At 47.0% G+C, this 12,172-nt stretch overlaps 1 protein-coding gene across 1 annotated transcript; it reads left to right on the forward strand.

Annotated features, from left to right (window-relative positions):
* The first annotated feature begins 217 nt into the window (after nucleotides 1-217).
* Nucleotides 218-3,309, forward strand: HEXIM1 (HEXIM P-TEFb complex subunit 1). Its single transcript, XM_024104578.3, has one exon. The coding sequence runs from the start codon at nucleotides 583-585 to the stop codon at nucleotides 1,603-1,605; it is 1,023 nt and encodes a 340-aa protein (XP_023960346.2). The 5' UTR covers nucleotides 218-582; the 3' UTR covers nucleotides 1,606-3,309.
* Nucleotides 3,310-12,172: the final 8,863 nt, after the last annotated feature.

The raw sequence follows: 12,172 nt of genomic DNA on the forward strand, positions 1-12,172 counted from the left end.
GGATGATACTGTGCGCCTAGCCACGCCCACTTCTCTAGCTGATTGGCCGCAGGAGAGGCCCCGCCGCGACTCTGGGAACCGTAGTCGCTCCAGCAGGCGCGGGCCAGGGAATCGATCGGGACGGGAAACCACAAATCCCAGCATACGCCGGGGCGCGGGGTGGGCAGCGCGCTTGCGCGGAGTGGGGCGGGGTTTGGTGCCTTTATATAAGGCGAGGCAGCGGGCTGCGAGCTGCAGTTGGGAGCTAGGAGCGCAGGGTTCGGGAGGCGGAGCCCCGGGGAAAGGCGGGGCTGGGCGGCCGAGGAGGAGGCTGGACCTGAGATGAGTGTGCCAGGTCTCGGCGCAGCAGCCAGGCGGCGGCCCGCTCCGGGGCGGGACCAGAGGCGTTAACCCCTTCGTGGCCGCGGACACATTAACCCCTTGGGGCCTGGCGCGGACTGAACCCTTGGCTTGGAGGCTGGACTCCCCGCGCTGCCCGTTCCCGATGCGCCGGGCGGAGAGCGCTCGCCCCTGAGCCGCTGGGGCCGGAGACCCGCCTGAGGCGCTGAGCCCCGGCCAGCGAGCAGCAGGAGCGGCCCGGCCATGGCTGACCCCCTCCTCGCCGAGCGCCCGCAGCCGCCGTCCGGCCAGAGCTCGGCCGCGGAGCCCGCCCCGGCCCGCCGGGAGCCGGGCGGGAGGTGGGCAGCGGGAGGAGCCGAGCCGCAGGCTGGCAGCCCGCGGGCGGAGGAGAGCGCGTGTCGGGCTTCCCCGCCCGCCGGGGCAGGCCAGGGCGAGGGCCGCCCGGAGGGAGGCGGCGAGGAGGCGGAGGGCGGAGAATGCCCCGCCGGGGAGGGGCCGCCTGCCGCGGATGGACAAAGAGCCGGGCCCCCGCCGGCCCCGCAGTGCCAGGGCTATGCCGGGGCGGGGGGCCACAGGGACCGGCCCTCTGTCGGGGGCGAGGAGGAATGGCGGCAGCGGCAGCTGGGCAAGAAGAAGCACCGGCGGCGCCCCTCCAAGAAGAAGCGGCACTGGAAGCCCTATTACAAGCTCACCTGGGAGGAGAAGAAGTTGTTCGATGAGAAGCAAAGCCAGCGGGCTTCCCGGCTCCGGGCAGAGATGTTCGCCAAGGGGCAGCCCGTGGCCCCGTACAACACCACCCAGTTCCTGATGGAGGATCATGATCAGGAGGAGCCGGATCTTAAGACTGGCCTGTACCCCAAGAAGGCTGCAGCCAAGTCAGATGATACCAGCGAGGAAGACTTCCTGGAGGAGGCGGCAGACGAGGACGGGGGCAGCGACGGGATGGGAGGCGACGGCAGTGAGTTTCTCCAGAGGGATTTCTCCGAGACTTACGAGAGATACCATGTGGAGAGCCTGCAGAACATGAGCAAGCAGGAGCTGATCAAGGAGTACTTGGAGCTGGAAAAATGCCTTTCCAGGATGGAAGATGAGAACAACAGGCTGAGGATGGAAAGCAAAAAATATGGGGGGGACTCTGCAGAGGATCCTAGGGTAAGAGAACTAGAGCTGGAACTGGACAGGTTGAGAGCTGAGAACCTGAAGCTGTTGAAAGAGAATGAACTTCACAGACAACAGGAGAAATCTCTTTCCAAGTTTGGAGAGTGAAACTTTAGGGGGTGGGTGGGGGTGGGACTTTTTACATTGATGGAATGTAACATTATATACATGTGTATATAAAAGACAGTGGATCCTTTTTATGATACATAATCAGAATAAACCACAGCCTTGTATTGTTTTTGAAGCTATAGCTATAGTGTAGTGTGTGTTCTGTTAACTATGTGCAACTGAGAATTCCCCCCCTTAAGATAAATGTGACTCGAGGGGAGGGGTGTGTCTGTTTGATGTGCAAGTAAATTTGACTCAACTTATGATGCATTTTATGTTTAAACCAAAAGGGGAAAAATCCAGGGGGAGGGGAAAAAACCCTAGGGAATTGTAAATCGGCCAAATTCTGACAACAATAAAATTCATTATAGAGTTCTAATAAATTTAATTACTTGTAAATGTAACAGTTTCAGTGTGATTTCTAGAAGAATATTCAAAATAGCATTCTCCTAGGTGGGAATATGTTTTGAATAATTATTCGAGTGATTTGTATTTTTAAATGGCTTATATTGCCTAATATAAAATCAACAGAACTAAAGCTTAGACTTAATTCTTTTGCATCTCTGCTCCCTGCAGCTCACAGAACTTCCTATTTCCAATTCTAAAACACTAAAGCTCTAATGTAAGTGGGTTCATATAAACCCATTTTGTGTTCTGGTGGCTTAGCAAATATTTTTGCTGTAACAAAAGTAAATGCAGCTGGGTTGGTGGGCAAGTGGTCAGTTCTATACTTCTACTTTATCATGTTTTTGTAGTAGTCATTCACTTTTTCTAACAAAAAATCACACTAATGTTGGCCTGCCTTAAGTTTCAAGGACAGTTCTGAATTTCTAATCTCATCTGTCTAGAGCTGCTAAGAACCTAAATAAGCACTGCCTACAACATTTGTGTTTAGAGGCACCTTGATTTTTTTAATATACTTTAAACTGCACAACAGAAGTCTGATTTTTTTAATAAATGCTTAGTAAAATTGTGCAATAACCTTTAGGAGTTTTAATGTACAGAAATGTGACCCATAAGTGATAGGGATAATACAATTTTTCACTGACCTACCTTATCTTAAAACCTATTTTTCTAATAATGAGAATAAAAGCAAGATACAGGGGAGAAAAAAGATCTGTATTCTCTCCCAACCACTCTGTATAGTGGAGTGTGGTGTCAATTTCCCCTTCTGCTGAAAATTTTGCACTTTTATGTAATTGCAGAGGGTCAGACTCAGGACATTCTCTCAGTGCATAGACAAGTGAGATCTTCACCCTAAAAGACAACCTGGTGTGGATAGTAGTAAAGCCATAACTAGTAGCCATTTAAACACATGCAATTTTCAATTCATCAACCTAATACTGAGTGTGACTATTTCTACCAATTTTGATATTAGCCTGTATGTACAGTTTACCCAACCCTATCTAGTCAGTGTCTGAGCAGCAACTAGGCTTAAACTACAATATGCAAGTGGAGCAAATTAGATTCACCAGCTAAAGGCAATTACAGCTGGGATGGGCAGCACAAGTTTCCACATTTCAAATAGAAATTGTACAAATTAGTCCAGCCGGCCATGCAATGACCTAGGGACTCCAATATTAAGGATCAAGATGGATTTTAACTACATGTTCCTGGCAGAAATTCTGCTTTAAGGCATGTATTGCTATCAATTCTTCTTTTTGAAAGAAAAACAGAAAATATTAAAGATCTATTTGTGATAAATAGGTTTGTCTTAATTTTCTTTCCTTCTGCTATGACATTAGTCAGCAGAGTAGGGCTGGTGCACTATAGCTTCAGTTGTAGAGAAGGAAGGCTGGTGTGAAGGAAGCACCACAGACCATGATATCAGCCTTCTGAAGAGGAAGACTGGATGGCAGAAATCAACAGCAAGGAGTAAGTTAATTCCAAGTACAAATGAAATTCTCTCCAAGGAATATAAATACTATGGTTTGAGACTTCTTCTATTCTTTCAAGTACTTTGTATGTAATATTTCTACAAATATTTTTCTTTTGAATTATAAAACATGCAAGATTGTGTTGTGTAACATTTTCTAGGATGGAGGGTAAGGTACAGAAAAGGGCAACAATAATGATTAGGTGTGTGGAATAGCTGCCAGATGAGGCTAGATTAGTAAAATGGGATTTTTCAGCTTGGAAAAGAGATGACTGGAGTGGGGGGGAGAATATGGTAGCGGTCTATAATATCATGACTGGTGTCGAGAAGGTAAATAAGGAAGTGTTGTTTACTGGAAACAAAAACTAAGGGTCACTAAATGAAATGAATAGGCACCAGCTTTAAAACAAACAAAAGGTATTTTTTTCACATGATGCACAGTCAACCTGTGGAACTCCTTGCCAGAGGATGTTGTGAAGGCCAAGACTATAAGGGTTCAAAAAAGAACTGGATAGGTCCATCAATGGCTATTAGCCAGGATGAACAGGGATGGTGGCCTTAGCACAGGGTGGGCAAACTACAGCCCACGGGCCAGATCCAACCTGTGTGATTACCACCCCTGTGACACTGCAGACCCTGTCCTGCTCCCAGAAGCAGCCAGCACCATGTCCCTGGGGAAAGGGGTGTAGAGGGCTCCATGCACTGCTCTCACCTGCAGGTACCACCCCCCACAGCTCGCATTGGCCAGGAATGGGGAACTGTAGCCAATGGGAGCTTCAGGGGCAGTACCTGCAGGTGAGGGCAGCACAAAGTGCCCTCTGTCCCTCCTCCCCCAGTGGCCACAGAGACATGGTGCCGGCCCCTTCCAGGAGTGGGGCAGGCAGGCAGCCTGTCTTAGCCCCACTGCATGTTGCTGCCACCCCAGAGTGGCTCCAGGTAAGCAGCACCAGGCCAGAGCCTGCACCCCAACTCCCTGCCCTGAGACCCATGCCTGCACCCCAACCCCTGCCGAGTCCTCTCCTGCACTCCACACCCCCTCTTGCATCCCAACCCCCTTCCTTGAGCCCCTTCATGCACTCCACATCCCTCCTCTTCCCCAACCCCTTATCCTGAGCCCCTTCCTGCACACTGTGCCCCAGCCCTACATTCATGGCCCTGCATGGAATTTCCCCACCCACATGTGGCCCTTGGGCCAAAAAGTTTGCCCACCCCTGCCTTAGCCTCTGGTTGCTAGAAGCTGGGAATGGGCAACAAGGGATGGATCACTCTGTGATTACCGGTAGCTGTTCTGTTCATTCCCTCTGGGGCACCTGATATTGGGCACTGTCAGATGACCTAGCAACTGGGCTAGATCTCCTTTTGGTCTGACCCAGTCTGGTGGTTGTTATAGGAAGGAAAATAGCAGATGTGCATTATTTTATTATACAGTAACCTCAACATTTAATATTGGTGCTTCAACTTATAGTAGGGGTCAGCAACCTTTCAGAAGTGGGGTGCCGAGTTTTCATTTGTATTCACTCTTAATTTAAGGTTTCGTGTGCCAGTAATACATTTTAATGTTTTTAGAAGGTCTCTTTCTATAAGTCATTAATATATAACTAAACTATTGTTGTATGTAAAGTAAATAAGGTTTTTAAAATGTTTAAGAAGCTTCATTTAAAATTAAATTAAAATGCAGAGGCCCCCGGACTGGTAGCCAGGACCCGGGCAGCGCAAGTGCCACTGAAAATCAGCTCGTGTGCCGCCTTTGGCACACGTGCCATAGGTTGCCTACCCGACTTATAGTAATATACCACCATGAAGCTTAGTTTCTAATATTAACATGAAAATTTTAATTACATATGAAGAAATGTTTAGTCAAATGTCACAGCAGTGGCTAATCCAAATACAAAATGACTTCTCTAGTCTACACTAGAGTACAACCCACATTCACTGGCAAACACATTTCTACAAGCTAGTTCAAACACTCAACAAATCTCTCTTCCAGGACATTTACAAAGGCGTTAGCAAATTGATGGGGGTTCTTCCAGCATGGAGGGCCAATTCTCCAAATCAATGCTTTGATTTAATCGGTGGTTTCCAGATGGGATTGAGCTTTTGGACCTCTGGGGAATGCTTTAGTGAAAAGGGGAGTCCTGTAGTAGGTGAGAGTAGGGTTATTTCTAATCTTTTTAAGAGGGATTTCCAGTGAGAAGGGTCCTCCTTCAGCTCTCTTGTGTTTATACCTGTTAACCTGCAGCACATCGAGCAATCCTAGATGATGCAACACGTTGCAGAGACAGAGGCTGTGCCCACAACAGGGTTGGCAGGTTAGAGAGAGGTAGGCTTCCCTCCTCCTCTCCCCCCCATGGTTGGCCTCTCACATTAAAGGGCTTTGGCAATCAGTAGATCTGGTAACAGACAGGCAGATAGTCTAAGTTGCAGAACACCAGTGTAATACATGCTCTTTGGCTCATCTGCTAGAGCCAGGCCTCTACATTATGCATCTGCTGCATCTGTGAACTTTTTGTCTAGATACAGCTAGAGTGAAGAGTAGTCCAGACTGGCAGTGCTAAGCACATGCCCCACTGTGGCCAGATCATCTGAGGGGAACAGGTGCAATCTTCTTGGTAGCCAAAGATGAAAGTAAGTGCTTTGAGGGTTGCCGCTACATCATGGGGGAGGATAGCTCAGTGGTGAGAGCATTGGCCTGCTAAAGCCAGGGTTGTGAGTTCAATCCTTGAGGGGGTCATTTAGAAATCTGGGGCAAAAATATGCCTGGGGATTGGTCCTGCTTTGAGCAGGGGGGTTAGACTAGATGACCTCCTGAGGTCCCTTCCAACAATTCTGTGTGTAGACAAGACCACACATTTTGGTTTCAATTCTGACCCTCTCCATTGCACCATAGATGAAAAATTGATCCACATTGAGATAAGCAGCTTACAGGGCATACTGCCATCCTAGTAAAATATATATTGCCTAAAACTCCAGTGTTCTCAGTGATCTAGTAATTCTCCCATTTTGTGCTTCAGGAATACCTTTTAGTTTTCATTCTTAGCACTATTAGGGGTATATATGTGTTGAGCATTTGAACACATTTGATACACTGGTCATTGATAAGGAAGCAGTCTTCAGATGACAGCATTACAGTTTCCTCCCTATTCAGATGTTATTTTTAACCAGTGGGGTTGTTCTCCCTTTTTCCTGAAGGGAATGATTACACTATTCCAAGGAATGTGTTCCAGAAAGACCTGCAAAGATTGCTCTCTGCCACCACTCTTATTTAGACCTATTAATCCATGAGGATAACTCCTGTAGTTCCAGACCACAGGAATGGTTGTTACTCTGACACTTGCTAAATATAAAGAAAAATGTTATGCAAGTAATTATGGATCTGCTCAATCTCAGAATTAAACCCTTTTCTATCAGGTAGTAACATGGGGTGTATAGTTACTCTTTTACAGCATTCATTACAACTAGCAAAATGCATCCGCATCCTGCTGATGCATTGCTCTCCACCCACATTAAAAGGGAGACCAGTTGTAACAGGATTTGATAGTATCTCTGTTTTTATAATTTTGCATTTCTGGGATCAGCTGTTTCTTCATCTTTTGCCTAAAATAAGGGAAAGTATTCCAACAGTTCTATTTTTAGCAAGTGGAAAAACCTCACAATGAAATAAGTTTAAACATTCTCAGTCCAGAGATCCATTTTTTACAAATCCAATTCTCAGGCTCTTGTAATTGGCTGCTATAAAGTTGAAGTATATTTTGATCATCCTGCCTGTTTGTTCTGGCAGCAGCAAACAGAATTGCTGCAAGCGTGTTCCTTTCCAGCAGACCCCAGAGTCATGATGAGGGAGAACTTTGACATGCGGAGTCTCATAAGGCTGAAACCTCAGCCCTGTTGTTTAACAACCAGTAGGTAATATTTAGATGACACTGGCTGCAATGCCAGCGATATACAGATTTATTTTCTAGTGCAGTCTCCTTGATCTTAGTGAATTGAAGAAATTGGAGCCGGCATAAAGGATCCATGGTGCAAACAACTTATTGATTCTAGTTAGAGGGAAACACTTCAAAGAACTGGCAAGCACCACTGCCTTACTCTTGGGGGACATATCTGCCCTCTTCAAGTTAAGACCATGCTGCCTTAGGGTCAAACCAGATTTATTAGTGCCTTTGATATAGATTCATAGAATATCAGGGTTGGAAGGGACCCAGGAGGTCATCTAGTCCAACCCCCCCCCCCCACACACACACACACACACAAAGCAGGACCAATCCCCAGACAGATTTTTGCCCCAGAACCCTAAATGGCCCCCTCAAGGACTGAACTCACTAGCCCGGGTTTAGCAGGCCAATGCTCAAACCACAGAGCTATCTCTCCCCCAAATAATAACAAAGACTTTGAGTGCCCTGACAATTAAATGTTGCAACACAGTAATACCCCAGCAGCATTTAAAAAAATCACATAGACAGGGACAAGTAACTAAGTAAGCTGGTCATGTACAAAAAAGCTCCCATCACTCTGGGAACATACCCTGAGTCCTCTCCAAAAAGCCCCACCAAACAGATGGCTTTAGCAGTGTGGCGAGGTCACCAAATTTGGGCTATTTTGGACTGAAGGGAGCAAGTTCTAGGGCCCTGATTGCAAACCCTGTATGGATTAGTTTAAACTAATCAATGTGCGTGTTGACACTCAAAAGTTGCACTAGTTTAACTATATCAATTTAAAAATCACACCTTTAGTTAAGCAACTTTTGATATGTAAATCAGGCCTCAGTTTGGTTTTTAAATGGTTTTAAAACCATCATTAGCATAAACCTGCAGCTAAATGAAAATAGAGCTAAATGAAATATAAATGGGTATAAAAAAAAAGTCATATGGAAAGATGGTTATACACCTGAGCAGTTAGAAAAGGGGGTAAGCTGTGATTAAGTAAAAGCCAAACTTTTATATAAACTGGTGAAACAGCATGGAAGCAAAATAGTCTTTGACTCCAGAGTAATGCAAGCAAGGAATTTTCTGCAGAAGATTGTCTCTGCTCAGTTTCATCTTCCCAGTGTAAAAGATCCTTCATTACTCCTGTTGCACATTTTGTAAAACAGTTTTCAGTAAAATGGCAGCACTCAATCTCAGGGTTTTACAACCTACGAACTACACCTCTTGATACCGTTGGGCAGGTCGGCATTGCACTCATTGCACAGGTAGAAGAAATTGTGGCTAAGGCCCAGATCCACAGAGAGGGCATTTAGGAGCCTAAAAACCTTTGTGAAGCTGGGCGTAAGTAACTTGTCCAAAGTTGCACAGTGAGTCTGTGAAAAAGTCAAGAATACAACCCAGATTTCCTAGTCCCCAGTCATATGCTTTAAGCAGTACACGTATATGTTAAATACATCAAAATACCTTAAAAGGTGAACCATACCCCTCATGTACCATAGCATCGAGACATTACCCACACACTGTCACAATTCCCACTGCTCATCAGGACACTGGACCTGTTTGTGCCATCTCAAGAACTGCCTTCCATGCCACCTATATCATCTTGAGGTTTGCACATGAAGAACACGCTACTCACTATTCTGTTTCTACAGCTCCTTTCCAACAGCTAAAGTAATGAAACTAATCACTCAAAGACAAGGTTTGTTCCAGTTCATTTATCAGGGTATTTCAACAACTAGTTGAAAAGTTACCAGTCTAGCCCTAGCCAGGCAGGTACTTTTTAAAAAGTCTCTACAAATGGCACACTGACAGTTGTTGCCTCACTTCGCAATAGCAGCAGAGAGGAGGCCACATTAAATGTGATCCATTGGGTTCAGCAAGTGAAAATTCCCTGGGGGAATTCTGGGTGTGGTATGGTTTAAATGCATAAAATAAAGGATTATATTCAGGGATTATTTTTCAGTACACTGCCTAGAAAATTACACTGTACAATAAGTACAGTAGAAGCATGGAAAATAGACATTTTCTAGGAAAACGCAAGTTATTGTACCAAATGTTCACTCAAAATAAAATTAGATCTTCCTCTCAGTTATGTCTACATTTGGTTTCTGATACAAGACTCACTTTGTATTAATTGTCTGATCTCAGAGTCAGATAAGTATTTAGAAATTAACAGAAAGGCTTTAGAAAAATTAAATAAATTTTCAAAAATTATTATTTTCCCCAGAAACTATTTACTCTAATTTTTATGCAGTATTAAAAATAAGCATGCACCAGGGATTGTGTTTTGAGAACTCTATCATCAGGTATTTGAGTAACTGTATGGATATTTGTATTTGTGTACGAATACTAGTTCAAATTCTGCTACTTACACTGGTGCCCATCTGGAGTAACTCTCGCAGTCAATGAAGTTACTTCAGATTTACACTGGGGTAAAAGACCTGAATTTGGCATTCGATTACAAAAACAAGATAACCCACCCATTAAAATAATGGTTGTATTCACACTGGATTTTTTTTATCACCTCTATTTTTACACATGGGGAGACTGAAGCCCAGAGGATTGCAAAAGATTAAAATACAAGTGAATGGTAATGCATAGTTCTCACATCTCCGGACTCCCAAGCCCGTATCCACCCAAAAGAATCAGATTTCTCTTGAGTTTAAAAGCTACTGTGGAGTATTAGCAAATCAGCCATTACTTTTGGACACAAGTGTAACAAAGAGAGCTGGATTGTACTTTGGAGGCTAAGTACTTTTCAGCTAAGTGATTATGCAGCAAAAGAACTGCATTAGTTACTTCCTCTGCAAACACGTAGTCTATTTTATGTAGGACTGAAATACGCACGGACTGGCAGGTGTCCTTAACCCAGGAGCTAAGAAATGCCCAATGGTCGCGTTACTTACTGGACTGTAAGGGCATTTCCCCCCCCGCCCCCCCAGTGATTAGCTAGGTTAGGGCCTTCTGGAGGCATACGAAGCCCCGTGGCACTGCTCGCGATTCGTGCCCCCCCCCCGCTCTCGAGGCACACACAGCTGGGCGCTCTCCCGAGGGAGGGGCGATCCGGGGGCTGGTTTCAGCCTGGTGGAGAACGCGGGGGGGGGGGGGGGCACGGTTGGTACAAGCCGAGACGGGCATTCGCTGGAGACCCGGGGGGGGGGGTCACTCGGGGTCGTGGCACGAGCTGCCCCCTCGGAGGCCGGGCGCGCGAGGCTGTAAGCGCGGGGCAAGGCGCGCCCGCTTCCCCGGCCCCCTCCCAAGGCCAGGCCGCCGGGGGGCTCCGCCTCTGGGCTCACCTCCCCGTTTGGCTGCGAGGCGCAGGACGAGCCCTGGGGCTCCCGCTGTGGGGAGGGAGGCGCCGGGGGGGACCAGGGCGAGGGCCCGTGAGGGGAACAGCCGCTCACCGCGGCGCGCGCCCCGCCGGCTCCAGGGCGGGCTGCAGCGCAGGGCCGGCCCAGGCCGCCACACAAAATGGCCGCCCCCTCGCTCGCCCAGCGGCTGTGGCAGTCCAAGCCGCAGCTCGGAGTCGGAGCTGCCTGCTCGCCCAATCAGCTATCACCGTCGGGATGATTGGCAGCAGACCCTCAGACCAATGGGAAAAGCGTTCACTGAGCAACGTGCGTAAAGCAAATAGCGTTGCCGCAGGGGCTTGTGGGAATTGTGGTCCACTATGAGCGAACGCGCCCGCAAAGTTGAATAGGCCGTAGGGACAGGAAGAGACTATAAATCCCGTGAGGCACCGTTCCGGACAGCTGTCGCTTCTTTCTCCCAGCGGATGAGCTGCGGTTTCCCTCACCCCATTGGGGGCGGGGACAAGGGCAGGGTGGCTGTGGGGCTGCACCTGGCTGGGGGCAGCAGGTGGGCTAGTGATGGTTATAAGCGGACAGAGGCATCAGCTGTTGGTCCCTCCTCACAGCGGTGGGAAATCTCAGCACAAGGCATATGCGGCTCCTTAACCCCATCCACCCACACCCCTGGGCTAACCTGCCTATGGCAGTGTGCAGGCATTCCCCATCAATAAGTGCACACACCCTGCCATCTCCTCGAGTGTCCTCATTTCATCTAACTGTACCTGCACAAGGCAAGACTTAACCGCTTGCAATTTGCAGGCATTGCCCCTAAGTACCCCCCAGACGATTCCTCCAATGTCAGCCTTTAATCCTGCACAATGCATGGGTTTTCCATTTGCAATCTGCAGCCTCTCACGCCCCAGCTGTAATTTGATGTAAACATCTCTGAAAAAAATGCAGCAGTGTTCCCTGGCAATTTGCAGTCTCCTTCCTGCAAAATAAATTGCTCAAACCTTTTTGCACAGATATAATTGATTAAAATATACCAGAAAAATGCTTGAGTTTTCTTGTTGCCATTTCAAAGCAGTTTGTTCAAAATAATCCCCAAATCTTTTTCAAAAATATATTTCCATCAAACAGTTACAGATCCACAAAGCAAGTTTTCCTGTTCAGTTTGCAGCCTGCCCCCACTGGGAATGTAATTGTTTGAAGGAAATACATATGCAGAAATGCACCAAGCATAATGGTTTTAATTAGCCGCATCTGCAAAATGCATGACTTTTTCTAATGCTTGTATGGCTTGCAAGTGCCTGTAGCCATTTTTCCTCCTCAAAAGCAAAGAGGTGGTGAGAATGTTGCCTCAGTTTGCACAGCCAAAACTGGGAAGGCTCTGTCCAGCCAGTAGTAGTAGAGACTGAGGAGTGACTTAAAAAAACCAAAAACATGATCTTACACATTTTGGAAAACATCACAGAACT

Source organism: Chrysemys picta, chromosome 24, assembly GCF_011386835.1.
Source record: "Chrysemys picta bellii isolate R12L10 chromosome 24, ASM1138683v2, whole genome shotgun sequence".
NCBI classification, from domain to species: Eukaryota; Metazoa; Chordata; order Testudines; family Emydidae; genus Chrysemys; species Chrysemys picta.